The sequence below is a fragment of the Nesoenas mayeri genome (genome assembly GCF_963082525.1).
Source record: "Nesoenas mayeri genome assembly, chromosome: 23".
Taxonomy (NCBI): domain Eukaryota; kingdom Metazoa; phylum Chordata; class Aves; order Columbiformes; family Columbidae; genus Nesoenas; species Nesoenas mayeri.
Window position 1 is genome coordinate 2975410 of NC_137574.1, and position 20048 is coordinate 2995457.

General features: G+C 43.3%; 2 protein-coding genes across 3 annotated transcripts; one reads left to right on the forward strand and one right to left on the reverse strand.

The window, feature by feature from the left end:
* Positions 1-1607: 1607 nt before the first annotated feature.
* Positions 1608-12081, reverse strand: EIF2D (eukaryotic translation initiation factor 2D). The gene is made up of 15 exons (XM_080358180.1): positions 11955-12081; positions 11011-11201; positions 10259-10342; positions 8246-8336; positions 7483-7590; positions 6785-7074; positions 6465-6582; positions 6011-6056; positions 5217-5320; positions 3925-4083; positions 3173-3262; positions 2972-3067; positions 2218-2338; positions 1912-2086; positions 1608-1811 (listed from the first exon to the last, which is right to left on the reverse strand). The coding sequence occupies exons 1-15, from the start codon at positions 12008-12010 to the stop codon at positions 1741-1743; spliced, it is 1800 nt and encodes a 599-aa protein (XP_080214306.1). The 5' UTR covers positions 12011-12081; the 3' UTR covers positions 1608-1740.
* A 450-nt stretch (positions 12082-12531) lies between these two features.
* DYRK3 (dual specificity tyrosine phosphorylation regulated kinase 3) lies at positions 12532-18769 on the forward strand. 2 transcript variants are annotated; one of them, XM_080358112.1, is made up of 3 exons: positions 12532-12703; positions 13372-13487; positions 17136-18769. In XM_080358112.1, exons 1-3 carry the CDS (start codon positions 12664-12666, stop codon positions 18696-18698), a joined length of 1719 nt encoding a protein of 572 aa, XP_080214238.1. In that variant the 5' UTR covers positions 12532-12663; the 3' UTR covers positions 18699-18769. The 2 variants fall into 2 exon arrangements, with proteins under 2 accessions (XP_080214238.1, XP_080214239.1); XM_080358113.1 differs by lacking the exons at positions 12532-12703; positions 13372-13487 and adding an exon at positions 13553-13579.
* Positions 18770-20048: the final 1279 nt, after the last annotated feature.

Genomic DNA, 20048 nt, shown 5'->3' on the forward strand with positions numbered 1-20048 from the left:
TTTTCCCCAGATTAATATTTGAGTATGTTTGGTATAAGAGAGCAAGTGCATCACTTAAAGCCCCTCGGTTTGTTTAAACGCCACTTTCTGCAAGCTCAGCTTTAGTCAGTAGTGCACAAGGGTTTGCTAACAGGGCTTGGCCTCCCAGCTGTACTGTACTCAACAGCCCTAATAAAGCAGCATTTTTCATGCTCTGGGGCTGTTGTCCATTTACAAGAATACTCGCAACTTCACTACACACTCGTGAAGTAATTTAAGCAACGTTTACCTAGTGCTTTTGAGTCTTGAAGGCGCCGTATAAATCCTTCTGTTCAGGCAAGAGAAAGAACCCTGTAAAACCCGCCATTGGTTCTGAGATCGATCCAGCCGCTTGTTTTTAAATCCCTTCTCTTTCTGGCTAAAAGTTGTGAAGATTTCTCTTTTGGTTGTTGTTTTCTACTGGCGTTTTGGTGACCGTTTCCCTCTCCCCTCCTGGAACCCAGCATGTCTTTGACATTTTGTACAAGGCATGGCTTCTTATGCAATTACCGTGAATGCTGCTGAAAACCTCCCGCAATGGGGAGGGCTCTTTCTTTGGTTATTTTTATTCAAGATACGGGGCATTTGAGGAATCAGTAGATATTGAAACTCAAATTCTCAAGTCAGTTGAGCTGTGACAAGGAGAGAAGCATCAGCCCCTTCCTTAAGCGCAAAATACTGTTGGCAGTGCCTTTGGTTGGTATATATTGTGTTGCCTTGTTTGCGTGAGTTTATTTTTCAGCTCTATTGTAAAACATGTAAAATAATGTGTATAGACTGGAATAGTAAAGCTTCTATGGCAAAGTGAAATGCATTTTTGCAATGCTGTAATTTATTTTTACTACTCCCTAGTAATTCTATGGCATTTTTAAAAAAAATAAGAATGTCTCACTTCCAGCTCTTTTTGAAGGTTCTGAAACTATTTGTTCATATGCAGACAGTGTAAAAGACAACGATAATAAAACTGTCAGTAATTAAAGACATCTCTTTAAGTTCTTTTTCCAGCGCCCTCCTATGGAACTATAGTGTATTAAGTCTAAAGGGAAAATACAGGAATCCTTCCTAGAAGTGAATTTAAGTTTCTTAGCTATGTAAAGGGTTTAAGATCCAGCTGAAGAGGTACAGATCATCTACCCTTGGGAAACCTGACTAAAGTGTTCCATTAATCTTAATATTTTAGCTGGATTTGACAGAACTGCTACCCATGTCTACCTGTGATAAATTACAGTTAATCTTCTAAACTGTGTTATACATAGAGTTCATTCGCAGTGATCAAAAATCTGATATTAATACCTGGGAATGTTTAAAATCTAAAAGCAAATGGGTTTTACTTCTGACAGACACAATCTATGGCACACCAAACTGTCCCAGGACAATGTGTTGCAATGTACTTTGCTTACATTTTGGTGGAGGTTCTATTAATGTGCCTTTGCTAAAAGATGCAAAGCAAGAATGTTAAACCAGCCAAAAGCTGCTGCAGCCAGAAAACCAGCACACTATTAGGAACTTCTAGAAAATAGATGGAAAAGGATAATACTAGAGGTTTTATTCAGCTTTTTATTTTTATGAAAAATGAACAGCTGGAGCAATATTATTTGGGTGGATCCCAAACACCCAGGACTCCTTTTTGAATGAATGGGGCCCATAGATGATCCTTGATTTGTTGGCAGAACACTTGTATAAATAACGAGAACTGAGTCATTCTTCCAGTAGATTTTTCTCCTATTTCTTCCGGCTGAGCTTTGGAGCCTTCTCAAGGCCTTGAATATATTTCCGAGGTAGCTGATATTCTTCTGTAACATAACCAAGAATTCGGGTAAATATTCAGAGCTCAAGAATGAAAATCTGTACCTTGCTGTAACCAGTTCAAGCCCAGTTCCAGAACACACTTACCAAGCAGCATCTTGGCCAGGTGATGGATTTGGTTGCCTTGGATCTGGACTTGAACTCTGTCTTTCGTTCCAGGTACTGGGGTGATGGTGGCACTGGCTTGTACTTTTTGTTGCAGAATGTTGGCCACACACTGTGGGTCTAAACCGTACAGCTCAAGGTTCTTGATAATTGTCACCTATGGGTTTTAATAGTTAGTACAAACATCACTGGTGTGGGTATTAGTAAGTCACGTCCCATTCATCCCAGAAAAACTGCTCTTGGAATCTGGGCTTCTGCTCAAAATCCATCATTTCAGTTCTCTTTTACCTTCTTATTTGATGATCTCTGTGCTATGGTTATGTCGATGGGCTCAATGTTTCCTTTCCTCACAATAGGCTCTTGTCCAAAAAATGTCACCTGGTGTAAGGGCTGCAGCCGTTCAAGGCACCTGAACAAAGTTCATAACCCAAATTAGTCTATAGAGAACAGCAAGTGTGATGTTAACTGTGCTCTTCCACTGCAGCCTTCCACAGGCTTTTGAGACTACATGAAAGCCAAGATTCTATGTGTGAGAAGAGTTTGTATCTTAAGAAGATAATGCACAATGATCTCACACAAAGATTTGCACCCAAGCTATTATTTAAATAATAATAATTGACTAAAATAAAGCTGGTCTACTGACTCGCAAAAATTATAGCTTAGATCATGACTGGTAACATTTTATAAATTGGCTCTTGCAGAGGAAAATCTTCTTTAATTCTGCTTTTAAGCTACTGTTCAGTTGCAAAGGATGGCTTTATAAATATGTACATACAGACTGTACACAGAACCAGGCACTGTTTGTTTAGGAAGCTTTCCCTGGTAAGTGGTGAGCAGGTAAACAAAAAGACCCCAACAAGAACAGTTAATGCTTGATGTTTGTTAAATGGTGAAGAATGAGAGATCCTTCAAGTAAAGGTCTCTGGGTATTTTTTATTACCAGTATAAAGTTACAACTTAAGGAGCTCAAATAACATGCGGCTTTGAGTTGCATGCGATAAATCTGTGTAATGCTGAAAAGCAACATTGAGAAAACAGTCACCTGCTCAAGAGGTCATCCCATTTAAGTTTGGAGATTTCATCTTGTTCTGACTTATCTAGAAGGCAGTCGCACAGAATGGCGTTCACCCTTACAAAGCTGCAAAACAAAACCACACATTAGAAGCAAACAAGTTCACCTTTTTCCCTCTAACTTCAGCCCCTCCTGTGGCAGTAGGGTTGGACAACTTCCACGTCTACTTACTTTTTGTTTGTTTCATCAACCAACTCGTTAGTCTTCACGTAGTTAATGATGATGTTTCTCACCTCACTGCTTGAGAGGATGCTGCCTTTTCTAAAAAGAGAAAACTTTCAAACTTATTAAGTACTTGGGTTCTGTCACTGAGAGAGAAGACACCCACTACCCTGACTACATTTGGTAGCTCAATACTGAAATAGAGCTGCTAGGGAGTGATTTCTTGTCACACCTTAGCTGCTGTGTACCAAATCAAAGGCTCATGGCAGTAATTAGACTCTAAACCCCTTGGTTCTAGGAGCCCAGTTTGGGAGGGTGACCCCAAGGGCACCCCAAACTTCAGGGGACTGTGGTTAACTTGTCCTAAAGTGCCCAGTTGAAGACAGGCTGCCAGTGCTACCTGAACTACATCAGAACAGGTAAGATTAGGGCACAAGGAGGCAAGCGAGTTCCTTAAATTATCCAGGCACCCTCTTTCCAGTAAACCACACTGTGGGTGGGCAAATATGCCTTATCCAATGGCAAATTAAGACAACCCAAGAAAAATGCATCCATTTTGACACTTGAGCTATCGCCTCCTTAGCTGTGGGAGAAGTGATGTGAGTGCTTACTGAACACAGTTGCCACAGCCTCTCATCTATCTTCCTTTTTGCGAAGCAATTAATACATTCTTGATTCCCGTCACCTTTCCTGACAGCATTGGTTTGTTAAGTCTCCCTCTTCCCATACCAATGGTTTTGTTGTATTTTCCTAGTGCTTACCTGTGTCCAGATTCCTGAAAGAGTGGGATCATTTTTGTTGAGACCCCATAAAGCGGAATGATTTCAGGAGCGTGGTACGCTTGTTCTCTGTCTTCACTCTTGCTGTCTTTGGCAGCAGAAGCTGAAGAAAATCCCTCAGGTACCGCAAATGCTTTAATGCTGAAACGAGAATTGACAAAAACTGAGTTTGAGTACGTCTGTCTCCCAATGATAAGGTCAAGTACAATGACAGAAAAGTTAATGCAAAAAGTCAAAGTGATTCTGCTTCTTTCCAAACGCTGAAGAGAAGATATGCTTGTATCTACAGAAATGTTCTCCATGCCATTAGTTGACAAGGAGATGTCATGTAACAGGAAGCCTCAGGCCTGCTGGGAAATTCCAAGAGAGCTAATGTGCCAATATGCAGAAGGAACGAGTAGGATGCTCTTGATGTAACTAACCCTTCGAAAGAGAACAGAAACACCGATAGAGGAATCGTGCAGTAAATAACTAAAAGAGTGAGAGTACTTGTGGAAAACATATCATTTTTTTTCAAATATTTATTTTAGATTTTAACTTTGGCTTCTGATTTTGCAAAGTGCTTGATTTGTCACATAGATGGAATGGGGAGGGGGTGACCTGCTTAAACTGGGAGGGCATGAAAGTCAGACCATTATAGTCACTGTTAAATAGATGGAAAACTGCCTTCTTGCCTCCTTCCCCTCAATACCAACAAAGAAACTCACACAAACTATGAAGACACTGTCAAAAGTACATTCCTTTTAGTGACTGCTAACAGGCTTGATGCTAGAACTTTTCTATTAGCATCCATACGGGAAGCCAGAAATTTGTCATTTTAACACTGCAAAAACTGCAAAGGATTGAATCCTCTGTAACACTTTCAAAGCTGTTTCTCTGGAAAATTGGTACACCCACTACAAGAATAAAGAGCCATATGCAATTTTCAGATCATTTAACAGTCCCTTCTGATCTGAAGTTCTATGGATGAATGCACAACAAGCAAGAAAGGTGGAAATCACGACACTGCCATTAGACCTTCAGCACACTCAGTGCCACTGAGTAAAGACAGAAGAACAGAGTTTACCTGGAAGAACTTTACAAGAGCAGGAAACATAAGCAATTTGTATAGAAGCAGGGTATAAAATCCCTCTGTAGCATGTTAAGGTTAGGAAATGAGAGCTGCTGCTGCACGAATTCAAGCAGAGTACAGGTAATGGAGCTGGAAGCAGCAGATTCTGCTCCCTTCTTTCAGAGACTACCAACTCTTTAAAATATTACAATATTTGACATACTCTGGATGTTTCCAGTCCACTTCCACGATGCTCTCCACACCTTTGTTCAGCTCCTTCACTTGTAAGATGCGCTGTTGCTGCATGCATTGCAGGAATTTAGAGAACTGCAGGAAACAACAAGCAGAAATGGGAAGTCAAGCATTTTAAATTCCTGCTCACATGCTCCTGACTGAACCAAAGTTAATCGCTAAGTCAGAAAGACTTCTTTAATAAAAGAAAATACACACCCTATGCCTTTGCTTCTCTAAATACGACAATTGCTAAAGAGCAGTGAATGCCTCTGGCTCTAAACCAGAGTGAGCAAGTGTTCCTCTTGTAGCTCTGCTGTCTGTTTGCTCTGTGAGCACCTCAGCCAAATCACCATCCATCTCACGGGGAGCACTGTGAGATCTTTGGGAATGCTCTTTGCTTGTCATCTACACAACAGGGACAATATTGTCTCCTTTCTCTTCATTTTTGTTCGTTAACAGCCCTAGAAAAGGAATGGCCTCTTCTTGCAAGTCATTGCACTGTCCACCAAGATCAGAAGCCTCTAAGAGCTATGGCAGTAGATAGTGGCAGATAAATGCAGCTGCATTCAAAGCAGATTGATGCTCATGCTCTCAGCACAATTACTTTTCTCCCTGGATCCCACAGGAGCAGAGCGCTGAAAAAGAATAACTTGGCTTTTAAGAACAGCTGCTAGGCTTTTCTGTTTGTTGTTTTACTAACACTTGAACAATTTTGACTTTAAACTTTTTCTCTCCTTCCATTTCTTATTTAAATTAATGCAAAAACCAACAGAAAAATCTCACCTTCTTATAGCTTGATTTCTTTATGTCCAGTTGTTGTCCAGCGGGGCTATAAATGGATTTTTTAAAAGTTCTTTAGTTACAAGTCACCCTTCATTTCTTCTTAAATCTCGCTACTTATGTTAGAAGTTTCTTAAGAGCGGAAACGCGAATCACACAAAGAAAGAATTACTTCAAATGAGCTAATAAATAGAACACGATGAGTGAAACTAGTGCTGATGTTCCTGTGGGTGGGCAACCAGCCATTTAAGCAAACCTGAAACAAATGTCAGCTAACTTGGGTTCAGTACCACTGGTCCAACCAATCCTTAAAGTATCTGATGTAAGAAGTGAGCATAATCTTAGAAAAGGACTGAATTTTACTTACAAGTCAAAAACTTCATTGACACTTGATCCCCATGGTTTTAAAGCCAAAACCCCAGCATGCAAATCCAAAGACAATCTTCTTACCACATACCAGCATGAGAACATATGGCTGCGTAGAAACGTGCTGGTGAGCAGAGGAAGATCTGACTTCTTGACTTTGCATTTTAAGGCATGGAAAAAGCACTGATTAAATAACGCATCCATTTGCTCTGCAGGGATAAAAAAAGGCCAAGTAAGCTGTGAGTAGTCAGTCTTTTTTGAGAACTTGGTTCTCTCAGATTGTCTTTCATATCACACAGAACTGTCTCTACCCCATTCTCGCACTGAGCTGCCCAGAGTGGTCTAGATGGTGGGTATGGGCTTCAGTAAATCACAGGGGCACAGTTTGGTTTAATGTGGATGCAAAAATACCTTGTGGAGTCCTGCTGTCTTCAGCTTCCTCCTGAACCTCTGCGTTGGCATCTTGAGCTGTTTCTGCAGCTCTGCTCTCCTCGAGTCCCTCTGTTCCCATCAGAACGGCACAACTGTCTTGCTCCTTCAGGCTCAAATCACCAACGTCCACGTGCTGCAACGGGTCAGTGGAGAAGCTGATGACGGGCTCCTTCTTCTCCATCTCTTCCTCATCTTCAGCACTCTCCTTTTCAGCAGAATCTGTTACCAAGGGAGCTAAGGTAGGAGGACAAGATTTGTCACCATATTCCCTATAAAAGGAAAAAAAAAGCATAACATAGCTTTCTGTTTACCGCTTTGAAACCCACAGGACATGAACAAGTGTCACCCTGACAAAAGGCACTGGCATTTTCATGGATCTTTCTCTGCATTCTCAGAACTATAAAATCTATTTTTAACTCACCTTCCTTCATAAACATTGTGTTCCCCACATGAATCTCAATTTAAAACTGAGCAGACTAGTTGAATACAAATGCAAAGCAACTCTTATTTGGTTGAGACAAGCACAGTTGACCATTTTCAAGTAAAAATTATACAAAGTTCATTTTTTTATACAACAAGATTTTCTAATATCAGAGTAACAGGGATGTTCCAGCTTTATTTCTATAAGAATTACTCTCAGGTTGAAGGGACTGAACCAAGGCAATAGTTTTACCCACCAGAGGTGATCCATGTATGTATGCAACACAGCAAAGCCCTTCCCTTTCATTCCAGCCGCCAGCATCTCTGCTGTGGACATTGTGGCAACTGCAACTGCTACTGGAGCTCTGGTAAAAGAAAAGATGTTAGAGCAAGACAGCACAAACACACAGTGCTGCTCACACAAAGAAAAGACCGTGCCATTGTGAGATCCAGAATTGCTTTTACAATGTCCTTGTTCCTTACAGCCTGATTTTTAAAGCATCTAGGTGTTTTCTAGCTATCTTCTGGTATGTAAAGTCTTCCAAAGAAAGCCAGGGCTATGTGCAGCTGTGATAGTGAAGTGAAGGTTGCACAGCGACACGTTCTTTGCTTTAATAAAGCACAAGAAGCATATGCATTGCCAAAGGAGACTAGTAGTGGGGGGAAAAAAAACAACAGCACTCTGAATTTCCTTGTAGACAAAAATACAACTGTGTAGAATACTGTCTTTTATTAAAAAAAATTACTCTGTTTCAAAACAAATCTACCAGTTGTGCCCCCACCAGTCCAAAAGAACCCATTTATAAAGCTGTTCATGCAAGCTCAAACATATCCTAACACAGACACTTGAGTGGATTTTTTTGCCTGCTCTATTTTCCATTGTTTAGGTCCACGGTGCATCAAATGCACAAGAACAGTTCTGCTTTTATTTCCTCAGAACTCCAGAGCCTTCCTGTAAAAAAATATCTTCACTTCGTTTTGATTTTCTAAGAAAAGATATGGATAAAGAACCCTCCATACCTGTTTCCCAAGAGGGTGACAGCACAGAGCGCGCCCCGCTCCACTTGAGGGAAGCCAGAAGATGGCACTACAACTCCTGGCAGCATCAGATCTGAAGGAAAGAATAAAGCACATCCATTTCCCAAGGAAAGACTCGGCCACTACCTCCTCCACCCCCATCCTTCCTCTTACTCAGCAAAAACACAAGCCTGTTAATAGCTGAGCACACGATTCTCTGTTTTTCCTAGTAAGGCAGCGCTTCTTGCTACCACACTGTGGAGTAATGCACAAGGGTGCTGGGCACATCCCAAAAAATTGCAGAAGAGCTGAGCACACTCAGCCCCTGGTAATCCCAGCTGCTCTCTCTCCCTGAAGAAAGAACTGCCTAAAATTTGCAACTGCTGACCCAACGTTCTTGATCCGCACAACAGCTGGGAACTCTGCTCAGCTGACGGAGCCATCTTAACGATCTCCTTACTCATCTGGACAGAAACAGGACACCTTCTGGTGTGCTTCCTTCTGCTTTCCATCCCTGAGATGAACAGACCAGGATGGGAATAAACACCAGTTCTCCATGCTGTGTATGTGGCATCACATCACCATCAAATCACGTAAAGAGCATCTGCTCTCCCTCATAGCAGCTGTAACTGTCTAGAGCTTGCAGTCTCACGAACTGACCTGTGTTTTGTGGTTTGGTTTTGAAGGCATCTCACTTTTTTTTTCTCAGCATCATAGATTTAATGTGTATGCTGAAAAAGCTGATATACTTTTCCTCCCATTCACTCTCACAACCTCTTTCAGCAAATCTAGAATGAACTCTGCAATTGCAACAAAAGCTCCACACCTCCGAGGCCAGAATCACATAAAGATCTTAACCTGACCAGGTAAGTACCATGAGTACATCATGTAAATAATCAGGGAATACAGCAAATATTTGAATTCACTGAACAGATTGCAGGTATAGTACTACCTTGCATCTCTTTTTAACAGACTGCTCCCTAAATGTGCTCCCTCCCTATCTGTCTGCAGCACTGGATGGCCTCCTGCCTTTCCTCTTGAGATGTGGCCCTAGCACTCCTTTCTGCCTCTGTTAGCCATTGTCACCTTCTTATCTCTGGATGTACCCTGAGGTAGCCTGGTTGCCATGGGAGATGAATGACCTGCAGCACTCTTTCAGCAATGTCCTTCCCCCATTAGCAAGACTTTTTTCCCCCAGAAACTAGGTCACTACAAGTCTTGCTCAGATGTCTTATCCCAGCTACACATTAAAGCACTTTTATTTCCCCAAAAGTAAACAGAGGGACTTCAGTTCTACTTTAGATACTGTGTAATGGAACAGAAAAGATGTTTCTTCCTACATGTACACTTCCATTTACAGTCTAAGGCTGCAGCGGCTGCAATTTAATCTTTTTCTGGTTGAGCAGTTCTGCAATTTCAAGTTTATAAAGACTTGATTCTCCTGAGTCTGAACTGCATCCAAAGCAGGTTCCAGAGAACAGACTCCTTTCTTGTTAGTCTTGATCCATAATTAGGTGGCAGAGCCAGTAATCCAGGAATTCAAATCCTACCTCACCTGCACAATCCACAGTTTACTTGACAGTTATTATAGTTGTAGGTTCCCATATAAGCTCACTTCTCATCCATAGGACAAGCTACTTCACCTCTGAACTGACAGGAAGCAGGGGGGCAGCAAAGGAACTCAGCTGCTCCAGGAAAGTTATAAAAGAGACAGACCAATGACACAGACAGTTCTGTGTCCTAGTTCAGAGCTGCTGATCACCCTGAGAAGATATTTCCAAGTCTGAGACTCCCACGTGGAACAGGTTACTGCATTTAAACAGCTTAACCTACATTTTCTTTCATTCATGTTATTTTCCTGCTTAGGGCATCACCATGAATTACTCTGTGAGTACGTATTCTTCACACTTTTTTGTTTCAGGTACATTTTTGCCACTGGGGAAGATAACATAAAAAAAAAGCCCTGAAGGCAACAGCTTTTTGCAATGCAATTTGACAAAGTTCTGGTCCTCTTACCTGCTCCTCCTGCTAGTTTCTGTAGCACAGGGGGCCATGTCGAAAAAGCAGGGAGAAGATCTGGGTAGAGCCACAGCGTGTACACTGTCCCAAAACAGAACCAAATTTAAAGATTTGTCATTAAAAACATCTCTCGCTGTTGCTTCTTCCCATCCTTAAGACTAAGCAGTGCAATTCTAACCACAACTAAACACTCTTGGGTTACTCGGGTAATTGAGAAATCTGAAGCCAGAACAATCCTACAATTAGATGTGATGGAGAAAAATAAAATGCTAGTTAATTCAGGCTCCTGTTAATTGTTACATACAGACAAATGTTTGCATTATTTTCCTTAAATCAAAGGCACTCTGAGCTAATATGCTGCTCCAACAGGGAAGAATTGCTGGGTATGGGAAAAGCAAAAGAATAGAGTATCAGAGCAATTAATTGCCTAAATCCAGGGCTGACTGGAATCGAACATCATCCATCTTGGAATTACACCTTGCAATGGTCAAAAGAGAGAAATAGGGCTAAGATGCTACAATGACTTAAAAACCTTGTTTATAAGCTCTGAGCACCCCAATTTCCTTTTTTGCATAAAGAATCCAGAAATGCCACTGATTTCACAAAGATGTTGGTAGAATAAGTACATTACAGATTATGAAGTGTACCAATACTGTAGTGGTAAGTATTTAACACAGACACAAGGAAATCTTTTGGGGAAAGGTTGGTGTCCAATAAGGGGAAGGATTATTCTAGTCCACTCCCCATACCTGTTGGATACAGAGCTTTCTCAATTTCAAACAGTATCGGATTCCTGTGGTTCATGTAAACAGTGACGGCCTCCCCTTTGTGAGAGCATATTTTGATGACATTAAGCTCTTCCTTGTTCGGAATAAACTCAGCCAATTGTTCAGCGCTAAGGTGAGGAAAAGCTGCTGCGACGTCCGCTCGCAGTTTTCTCCTGTAACGATAAAATCACAAATACATTACAAAGCTGTCCAGACCATTGCTCAAAATAATCCCTAGATCAGTAGTTACTATTTTGTTGGCTGTCTACGATATTCCCACTTGTTCACAGAAGATAATTTGAAGCATTTACGTACGGCTTTACAAACGAGGCAGTTGCATGATGGAAGAACATCAGAAAGGCCAACTAAGCTTGACCTGCTCGTATTCTTCCTTAAGCATCTGCGTACAGCTCCTGTTGCTGCCTTTGAGGTTTCACACTGGGATTTCATCACTGCTCTGAGCTCCTGAGCAGAAATCTGAAAATGTGTGACTTGCTGAGCTCAACCTGTCACAGAGGAGCAGGGGGGTTAAAACTTCCCTCTCCCCCCGTCCCCTTTCGGACAGTTTTAAGTGGTTTTTAGACACGGCAATGGGCACCAGGTGGGTTTTTGTGGCCATCCACGGCAGCGCCAAGTCAATCTCAAAAATCAGCAGGTCCGCCCAGCATCGCTACCCAAGAATATCATAGTAAAGCAGCCAGACCTCGACATAATAACTCGTTTGAGCTTGATTTCATTAAAGCAGCATGAAAAGTGCGTTTCGCATTCAGAGTGGCGGTTCGTAGCACAAATCCAAGGGTGGAAGTGGCCGCAGCTCCGTGCCGGCCCCAGCCCGGCCCGAGCCGCATGCCAGGGCCCGGCGGGCAGAGGGACCGAGCCGCTCCCCTCAGCCGAGCCGAGGTGGGGGGCTCCGGCCCAGCACTCACCGATCGGACCCCTTGATGGCGGTGTTGGATCTCACCCGGAACGCCCTGGAGAACATGGCGGGCCCGCGGCCCCGGCCGGCGCCGCGCTCCCCTCAGGTCGCGGCGGCCGCCACGGCGCCGTTCCCGCGGTGCAAAAGCGTCCGGCTGGAAACCGCCTCCCCGCGGCTTCGCTCCGACCGCCCGGCCCGGCCCTGCCCGCTCCCCCCGCCGCTGGGTCACCCCCGCCGTGCGCCTCGGCCGCTCCACACGCGGGAGGCGATCGCCGTGGGGCGGTTCTCTCCCCTTTTCCTCTCCCCAAACGCTTGTGCTTTGTCCTCTGAGCGCTCTCCTGGGGCGGGGGGACACTGCGAGACGCACTGATGGGGGAGAGGGGCAAGAAAACGGGCGATGAAACCCAAACACTTTGAACGGGGGTTTTAAAATATAACTTTTTTAGGTGAGGAAGGCGCTGCCGCGGTTCCCAGCCCCTCCCCGGCCCGGGGAGGCCCCGTTCCCCAGCCCGGCCCTCCCGCCTCCCCCGCGCCCCATCGCGCATGCGCGGCCCGGCGGGGGGACGTTCCCGTGGCAACGGCCGGGCCGGTGGCGGGCGGGCGGCCGCAGCCTGAGCGGAGCTCTCGGCGCCCGGCGGGGCAGCGCTGGCCGGCGGAACGCGGGGCGGGAGGCGGCTCGGCGGCCGGCGGGGGATGGGGGCCGAGCCCCCTCCGCCACCATGCTGCTGGGCAGGAAGCCGGAGGGGCCGCTCGGTGCAGGTGAGGCCGGGCCGGGGGGAGCGGAGCGGGGTGAGGCGGCGGCCGGGCCCACCCTGGGGGTCCCGTGGAGGGGGGGTTGGCCGGGATTCCCCCCTCGTCCCGCTCCCCCTCTTGTTTTTTCTCCCGTTCCCAAACCCCCAAGCACCGGTGCGGAGTCAGCCGCGTTAAACGCTGAGGTTTTAAGTTCTTTCCCAGTATTTACCAACAGTTGCGGTGCGAACCTCACAACCTTCCCACCCCCGCCCTTGCAGCAAATTTCTAATTCCCATCTATAATTTTGAAAGGATAACCTACTTTAAAGGATAGTCCTATCAAGTATTTATGTGTGCGCTCATTTTCTTCTCAATGAGGCTCGTTCTGGATTATCCTGCTTAAGGGAAAATGGGGAGTATGTTGGTTAATGTTTCTTAAGAATATACTCGCGGTGTAAAAGTTCATTAAAAAAAAGCTCTAAAGTAAAAGTGCCACAAACTAAGATTTCCCAAGAGCTTTGCACTCTGTTGTGGTATTAAAATGTAGTTAAATTCTAAAGATCATTTAATAAATGAACAAGAACTTATGATCTTACAGACTAAAATGTGCTGAGGGAGACACATCTCAGTGTTTGTATCTGTCTGGATCAACGGGAATTGTCGTGACTAACTGATTTGTATATGGAACATTTCCAGCCAGATTTGCAGATGGATTGTATGACTCCTATATGAGGATAGATCAGATTAGGTACCAAGAGGCTACAAATGAAGAACACAGCCCTTCAGGAGTTCCTTCCCTTGGAAGATCTAATGTGAGTATATTAAAGTTGTCTGGGTCTTCACGTTGTGGCAGTGAAAACTGGCAAGGAGTTAAGTATCTCACTCTAGAGAATAAATTTAAAAGGTGAGATGTTGCAGCTTTGTAGCAGCTTATTAACGTTATTGCTTTTACTAAGCATAAATATGATGTGGTGGTGCGCTTGATGTAGAACTTGCTAGACAGCCTCAGAAATCCCACCTTACTTTCCTCGGCTCGTGTTTAATCAAGAAATTATTTTGCAAAAGGCTGAAGTGTTCTGCCGTGACACCTTGTATGTCGATAAGCATGTAAATCCACGCATGCTTTGCTTTGACTCTTGCACATTTCCGTTTTAGTTTCCCTCATGAAAATTCCAAGAGATAAGTACTTACAAACAGCAGAAGGATCAGTGTGGGTTTGCATGGCTGCCAAACATCTTACAAAAGTATCTTGCTCCTCTGAAAGCTTTGGCATTATCTGCCACTTCATTTGCTAGCAAAATAGCTCTTTATGGACTTGGAAGTGTTAATGTGGCTCTTCATAAGTGCTGTATTTCCTCAGCAGATGTGGAGTTATGAGATCTTCCCTTGACTTGTTTCAGCGGGGCGTAGTGGTCATGTTTAGCTGTGCAGTGATCTGACCTTTGTATGCTTTTAAATATGTTTTGGCTCTTGTTGAATTCTGGCAGAAGTGAAGGAGCTGGAGCTTAAAAAACCACTCTATAAGGTGAAAATAGACATTCCACTGAGGAAGATGCATTGGAAAATCATCACCTTGTGGGAAATTATTGTAAGAGATATTAGTAATTGATGTGGTTTGTGCCATTGACAGAGCACACTCGGTAGTGTCGATCTGTGTTTTCCCTTTGTAGCAATATTGAGGGAGAGCAGAAGAAATTCAGAGATTTGTAGAGTTTGAAGACTAGTGAGTTGTTGGTTTTCTTTTTGCAGGGATGTGGGAAGTTCTAAACTGTGGTATTTAAGTCATGGTGTAGCTACAGTTCATAACTGAACAGAAATCAGTAGAATGGAACCATACAGTTAAATACAAATATAACACTGTGAATATTTTGTTTCACTGGTGTAACTTATTGTTCGTATTTTGCCCATCAAGCCCGCTGACTTCTTAAGGCAAGATTAAGGATTATAAATGTCTAGTTTTGCCGTGATGACATGACACATAAAAAAATACAGCCTTAGTGGTATCTTGCAAGCAGGAACTGAGGTGAAGCGTGCAAGGAGGGAAATCACGTTGCTCAATTTTAATGGGAAGTATCTGGAATTAGGTGATATTTGGTTTCCTTCTTGCAAGATTTTTTGTGTTACGACGCAATGTGACATGAGAATTGAAGAGTTCTGCTGTCTGCAGCTGTCCATTCTTTTCATTTTAGCTCCAAGAGAACATGAATATCTCTGTTTGGAGAATACGTGGGTTTAACTGTTTAATTCAGTATTCAGAAGATAACATGCACTTTTGCAAAACAGTTTCCTCCTCAATTAAAACAAAGCTTTGGAAGTACGTGAAAATCTTCACCAAGGCACCACGTGTGCAATCTAATTTCTTGGCTGTTAATAGCACTCTATCAATAAAACAAAACCTGTGTGGCCTGTGATTTGTAAAAGAAAGCTGTTGAAAGAAAACTGCTGTTACCCAGGAGTCACCTGACATTGAGTGTTGCTCTTCGGAGCTCACATTGAGATGTGTCTATATTTGTGTCCAGCCATCACGCAGCAAATTATTTTAGTAGCTATCTGAGAACAAAAATGTAGTCCTTACTATTGAAAGGCTGTTGAATCAAGTTTGAGATCCAAAGCCATAGTTACTTCATTAAGAAGTCGTTCCAGGATAAATGGAATAATGAATTCCTTGTTTATTTAGGGCTTTAAAGGTACAAAATGTTTGCCACAAACAGCATTAGCAGAGTTGCTGTTGCTTCTGAAGCAAGAATATTTAGATTTAGCGTGCTTTATGGGGCTTTCTTACTTTGTCACGTTGCTACAACTGATGACATTCAGGCTGTTAACTTTCTAGAAACCAAAGTTTGATTGCAAAGGCAAAAAGAAGACTTCGACCGTGTTGTTTTCCCTCCTCTCTCCTGCCACCCTTGGAAAACTTCACAAAACATACACGTGTACACCTTGTTCTGTGCTTATATTCACTGTTTATTTGCAAATATACTGTTTGAGTCTGCTGGACTGAACAGCCTTTTAGCCACTTCTGAAAATATGTCATTCTTATCTCAGAGGTTCAGCGTTTATTTTAAGTTACCAGGGCTGGGCTTTGGTTTTGTTTTGTTTTTAAGACTTTCTGGAAAGGCGTGTCTCTTACCGTACACTGTATTTTGGGGCTGATAGGGCGCAGAGCAGTAGAACTTAGTCGGATATGCCCCTTGTCACCATTGATAAGGACCAATTTCGGCAGGAAATGCCCTTTTTCTTTTGGTCTGGTGAGCAAGAGTGAACATTTCGAGGCAGCGCCAACAAACAGCCTCTTAAAAGAGACGTGTGTAGTTGTTTTTGGCGAGAACATTCACTTCCCTTATTTACCAACCGTGCCGAGATGTCGGATGGTATGTAACTCGAAAAGGAATTTGGGTTTATTGCTGTGGATATGTGGGTTTATTTATATTTTTTGTTCGATCCCTGTGTAGTTATTTTGGTTTTCAGGGATTCGGTTTGGCATGCGTCTCGAATCTTTATTTTTAGATTACAGGACAAAATGGAAAACAGATGTTGCTACTCTAGTCCTGGCTCTCGAGCCTTGCACAGGATAAGCCAACACCTCTCTGCTGCCTCAGCGTCAGCGAGTAGAAAAGGGGAATAACTGGAACTGAAGTCCAGGGAGCTGAGCACTTAATATTTAATACAAATGACAAGCTTGAAAAATTTCACAGTGCTTTTCTCACTTTCTTTTAATATGTCAGTAAGAGGCAGTGGTTACAGAACTGTCAATAAAGTTGGTGTAAGGGAGATTCTTGATTATTCAAAGCTCCCCAGCCTGTCTTAAGATAGTTGTGCAGCTCTTATGATTTTAAAAGGAGTTGTGGATATGATGGGATTCTCCCCTATAAAGAAAAACCAGCATTTTATTTGAAAACAAAGATGATTTGTCTTCTCTTGCTCTGGCATCCTTTGGCTCTTTGTTCAGCGTGGTTACACCAGCCTGATGTCACTTGCTGTCGTTTCTTTGTCTCCTTTGGCCCACTTGTCTTTGCAATATTCCCGACGCTTCTCCGCACATTCCCGCTCCGTTGCATGTTTCAGACAGGTGCAAGTTGCATCTGTCGGTGGTTGTGTTTGCTGCACCCACGTTTAAAGCTAAACATAGCTGTTCCCCCGGCTGTTTGCTGACTGCGTGCATACTAGTAGGGAAAGGTATTGTGTCCTTGTTGGAGCGTTTGACTGTCTGGGGTTTACCCTTTATGGACTTCAAAATACACTAAATTTGTGCAAGTGCTTGTTTCAGTAAGTTGCATTCTCTTTGTGTGCCCTTCTGTGCTTGTGACTTGAGTTAGTTTAGGTCTAGCATTTTCTATTTGTTCCTAACAGAAGCGCAAAACCTGTTGGTGTTACTGGTTTTTGGTTTACGTGGTATGGATTTTATTCTTAGTCTGTGCTGTAAAATATAAAGTAAAGCTTTTGTTTTGGTTTTACATCTGTAGGTTTCTAGCAACAAACTGGGAATGAAGGATCACCCTCTGACGGGAAGTCAGGTCAAAGTGGAGCAGTTATTTGAGGACTCTGGCAACAGAAGGAGTAGCAGTCTCCAGTCTGCAGGAGTTACTGAGAGATCTCTTCCTTCCCTGACAAAAGACAAGAGTACAGAGAGCATAAGTACTTCGAAAGGTAGTGGTTCCTCAAAAGCCCATAAAAGCATTTCCCAAGCTCCAGAGCAAGCTGTCAAACAGTACAAACATCAGTTATCTGCTTATGAACAGCAAGAGATATTTAATTTTTCTGAAATTTACTTTGTGGGTCCAGCTGCAAAAAAGAGACAAGGAGTAATTGGTGGTCCCAACAATGGAGGTTATGATGATGACCAAGGCAGCTACATTCATGTGCCCCATGACCATCTTGCATACCGGTACGAAGTACTCAAAATCATTGGCAAGGGCAGTTTTGGACAAGTCGCTAAAGTCTATGATCACAAGCTCCACCAACACTTAGCCTTAAAGATGGTTCGCAACGAAAAGAGATTCCATCGCCAAGCAGCAGAAGAAATCCGGATTCTGGAGCATCTGAAGAAGCAGGATAAAACGGGCAGTATGAATGTTATCCACATGCTGGAAAGCTTCACCTTTCGGAACCACATCTGTATGACCTTTGAACTCTTGAGTATGAACCTGTATGAGCTGATTAAAAGAAATAAGTTTCAGGGCTTCAGTATCCAACTGGTACGCAAGTTTGCTCACTCTATACTGCAGTGTTTGGATGCCCTTTATAGAAATAAAATCATACACTGTGACTTGAAGCCAGAAAATATCCTCCTAAAACAGCAAGGGAGGAGTGGAATCAAGGTTATAGATTTTGGGTCCAGCTGTTTTGAGCACCAAAGAGTCTACACGTATATTCAGTCTCGATTTTATCGGGCACCAGAGGTGATTCTGGGCAGTCGCTATGGGATGCCCATAGACATGTGGAGTTTTGGCTGTATTCTGGTGGAGCTATTGACTGGATACCCTCTTTTTCCTGGAGAGGATGAGGGAGACCAGCTGGCTTGTATGATGGAACTGCTTGGAATGCCACCTCAGAAACTTTTGGATCAATCCAAGCGAGCCAAGAACTTTATCAATTCCAAGGGTCATCCTCGCTACTGCACCGTAACGACGCACACGGACGGCAGAGTGACCCTTAACGGGAGCCGATCGCGCCGCGGTAAAATCCGAGGCGCTCCAGGGAACAAAGACTGGGTGACGGCGCTGAAAGGCTGCGACGATCCCTTGTTTATCGAGTTCTTAAAAGAATGTCTCAGCTGGGATCCTTCCGCCCGCCTGACTCCGAGTCAAGCCTTGAGACACCCTTGGATTTGTAAACGAACGCCCAAGCCACCCAGCACTGATAAAACTTCCAATAAACGGATTTCTAGCTACACAAGTTCATTCGCAGGATTAGGTTCCAAGTTGCCTCCCGTAGTTGGGGTCGCGAACAAGCTGAGGGCTAATTTGACCTCCGACTCCAACAGCGCGATACCTCTCTGTACTGTGCTGCCCAAACTGGTCAGCTAGTGGAGAATTAGCTATTCCCAGAATACACACCTTGTATTTTAATTGTTTGTTAATAATGTGTAAGGAAGTTACATGCAGAGTTTTTTAATGGATTTACTTTTTATTAGAGGCTAAAGCCTAAACAGCAAAAGTTCAGTCAAAATGTACACATCTAAAGGGCTAACTTAGATCCAGTTGTTTCACCGACAACGTGGTGCGTATGACATTACTGGGTAGATCGGCTCAGCTGTCGAGCAAAATGACACTTTGGCAGGCGTGCTATTCAACAATGTTGTTTTAGAAATCAAACTATTTCTTATCAGGACGGTTTAACACATTCTTTTGCTGAAAACAGCAAAGGAAATTGATTTAAAATACATGTTTTCAGTTAATATCTCCAACTGAGCTCCTTTTAGTCTGGGGAGAGTTTTTACATCTATTGTCAAAAGCACAAATGTGTTCATCTAATGCATTAGGAACTTACTTGCAAATTGCGAACCTGTGCTTGAAGGATTTGTTTCTCTGCGCTACTTTTCCCTTACCTATCCGAACTGGGGTTTTTAGAAATACCACGGGATGGAGGCACCAAAGGGATTCGGTGTTGAAATTTTATCATCTCTATTTTTTTTTCCTAAGGGAGCATGGAAATGCCATGAACAGGATATATCTAAATAAAACTCCTAACTCTCTACACTTGCTATTTCCCTTAAAAGTCCATGGCAAGCTGGTAGGTCAAGGGCAGGACTGGCCCATCGCAAGCGTGAGCCAGTTTGTTCAGGGCTAATGGATTAATGAGCTCAAATGTACATCAGGTCTGCATGTTGGTTTTCCTGTGTTGTTCCCAAAACTTAGAGCTTGAACTTAGAGCTGTTTTATATACACGTTTAACATTCTGGTCATTTTAAAAATGTCTTTTTGTGTAGAGTGAGTTCCATTGAATTACACGGAGCTCTTTTCATAAAAGCAAGCATGCCACCCTCATCAGACAAGCAAAAATGTTTAAGGCCCAGGACTGTAACTGGGAAACGGGAGGGGTGGGAGGTCACACCTGAGAATTGGAAGCGTGCTCTGAAATCCAAGCGTGATCTGTGCAATACCAGGATAGACTGATAAGGTGCAACAACTGGTGGACCCAAATCAAAACACGGTATGGGAAGAATTGCTTGCTTTCTAATCGGATGTCTTCAGATCTTTGAGAGGGACCTGCCCATGTTTTCTCATTCTTGAAATATGTGAGTTTGTATTTCCTCTTCCTTTATCTTCCAAGAACATGAAAAGGTATGTGACCCGTAACGACAACAGCACAATTCCTCTGGGTTGTTTCTTCTTGCAGCCACATGGCCTGAGTCCATTTACAAAAACCATCTGATC

Bases quoted from the DNA above. Each gene is read 5' to 3' on its own strand.
- EIF2D (XM_080358180.1), bottom strand. From the start codon at position 12,010: ATGTTCTCCAGGGCGTTCCGGGTGAGATCCAACACCGCCATCAAGGGG. The intron at 5,321-6,010 runs GTGAGATTTTTC...TGTTTCCTGCAG, and splicing joins AGAAATCAAGCTATAAGAAG to TTCTCTAAATTCCTGCAATG. The intron at 1,812-1,911 runs GTAAGTGTGTTC...GTTATGTTACAG, and splicing joins CCTGGCCAAGATGCTGCTTG to AAGAATATCAGCTACCTCGG.
- DYRK3 (XM_080358112.1), top strand. From the start codon at position 12,664: ATGCTGCTGGGCAGGAAGCCGGAGGGGCCGCTCGGTGCAG. The intron at 12,704-13,371 runs GTGAGGCCGGGC...GAACATTTCCAG, and splicing joins GGAGGGGCCGCTCGGTGCAG to CCAGATTTGCAGATGGATTG. The intron at 13,488-17,135 runs GTGAGTATATTA...TTACATCTGTAG, and splicing joins CTTCCCTTGGAAGATCTAAT to GTTTCTAGCAACAAACTGGG.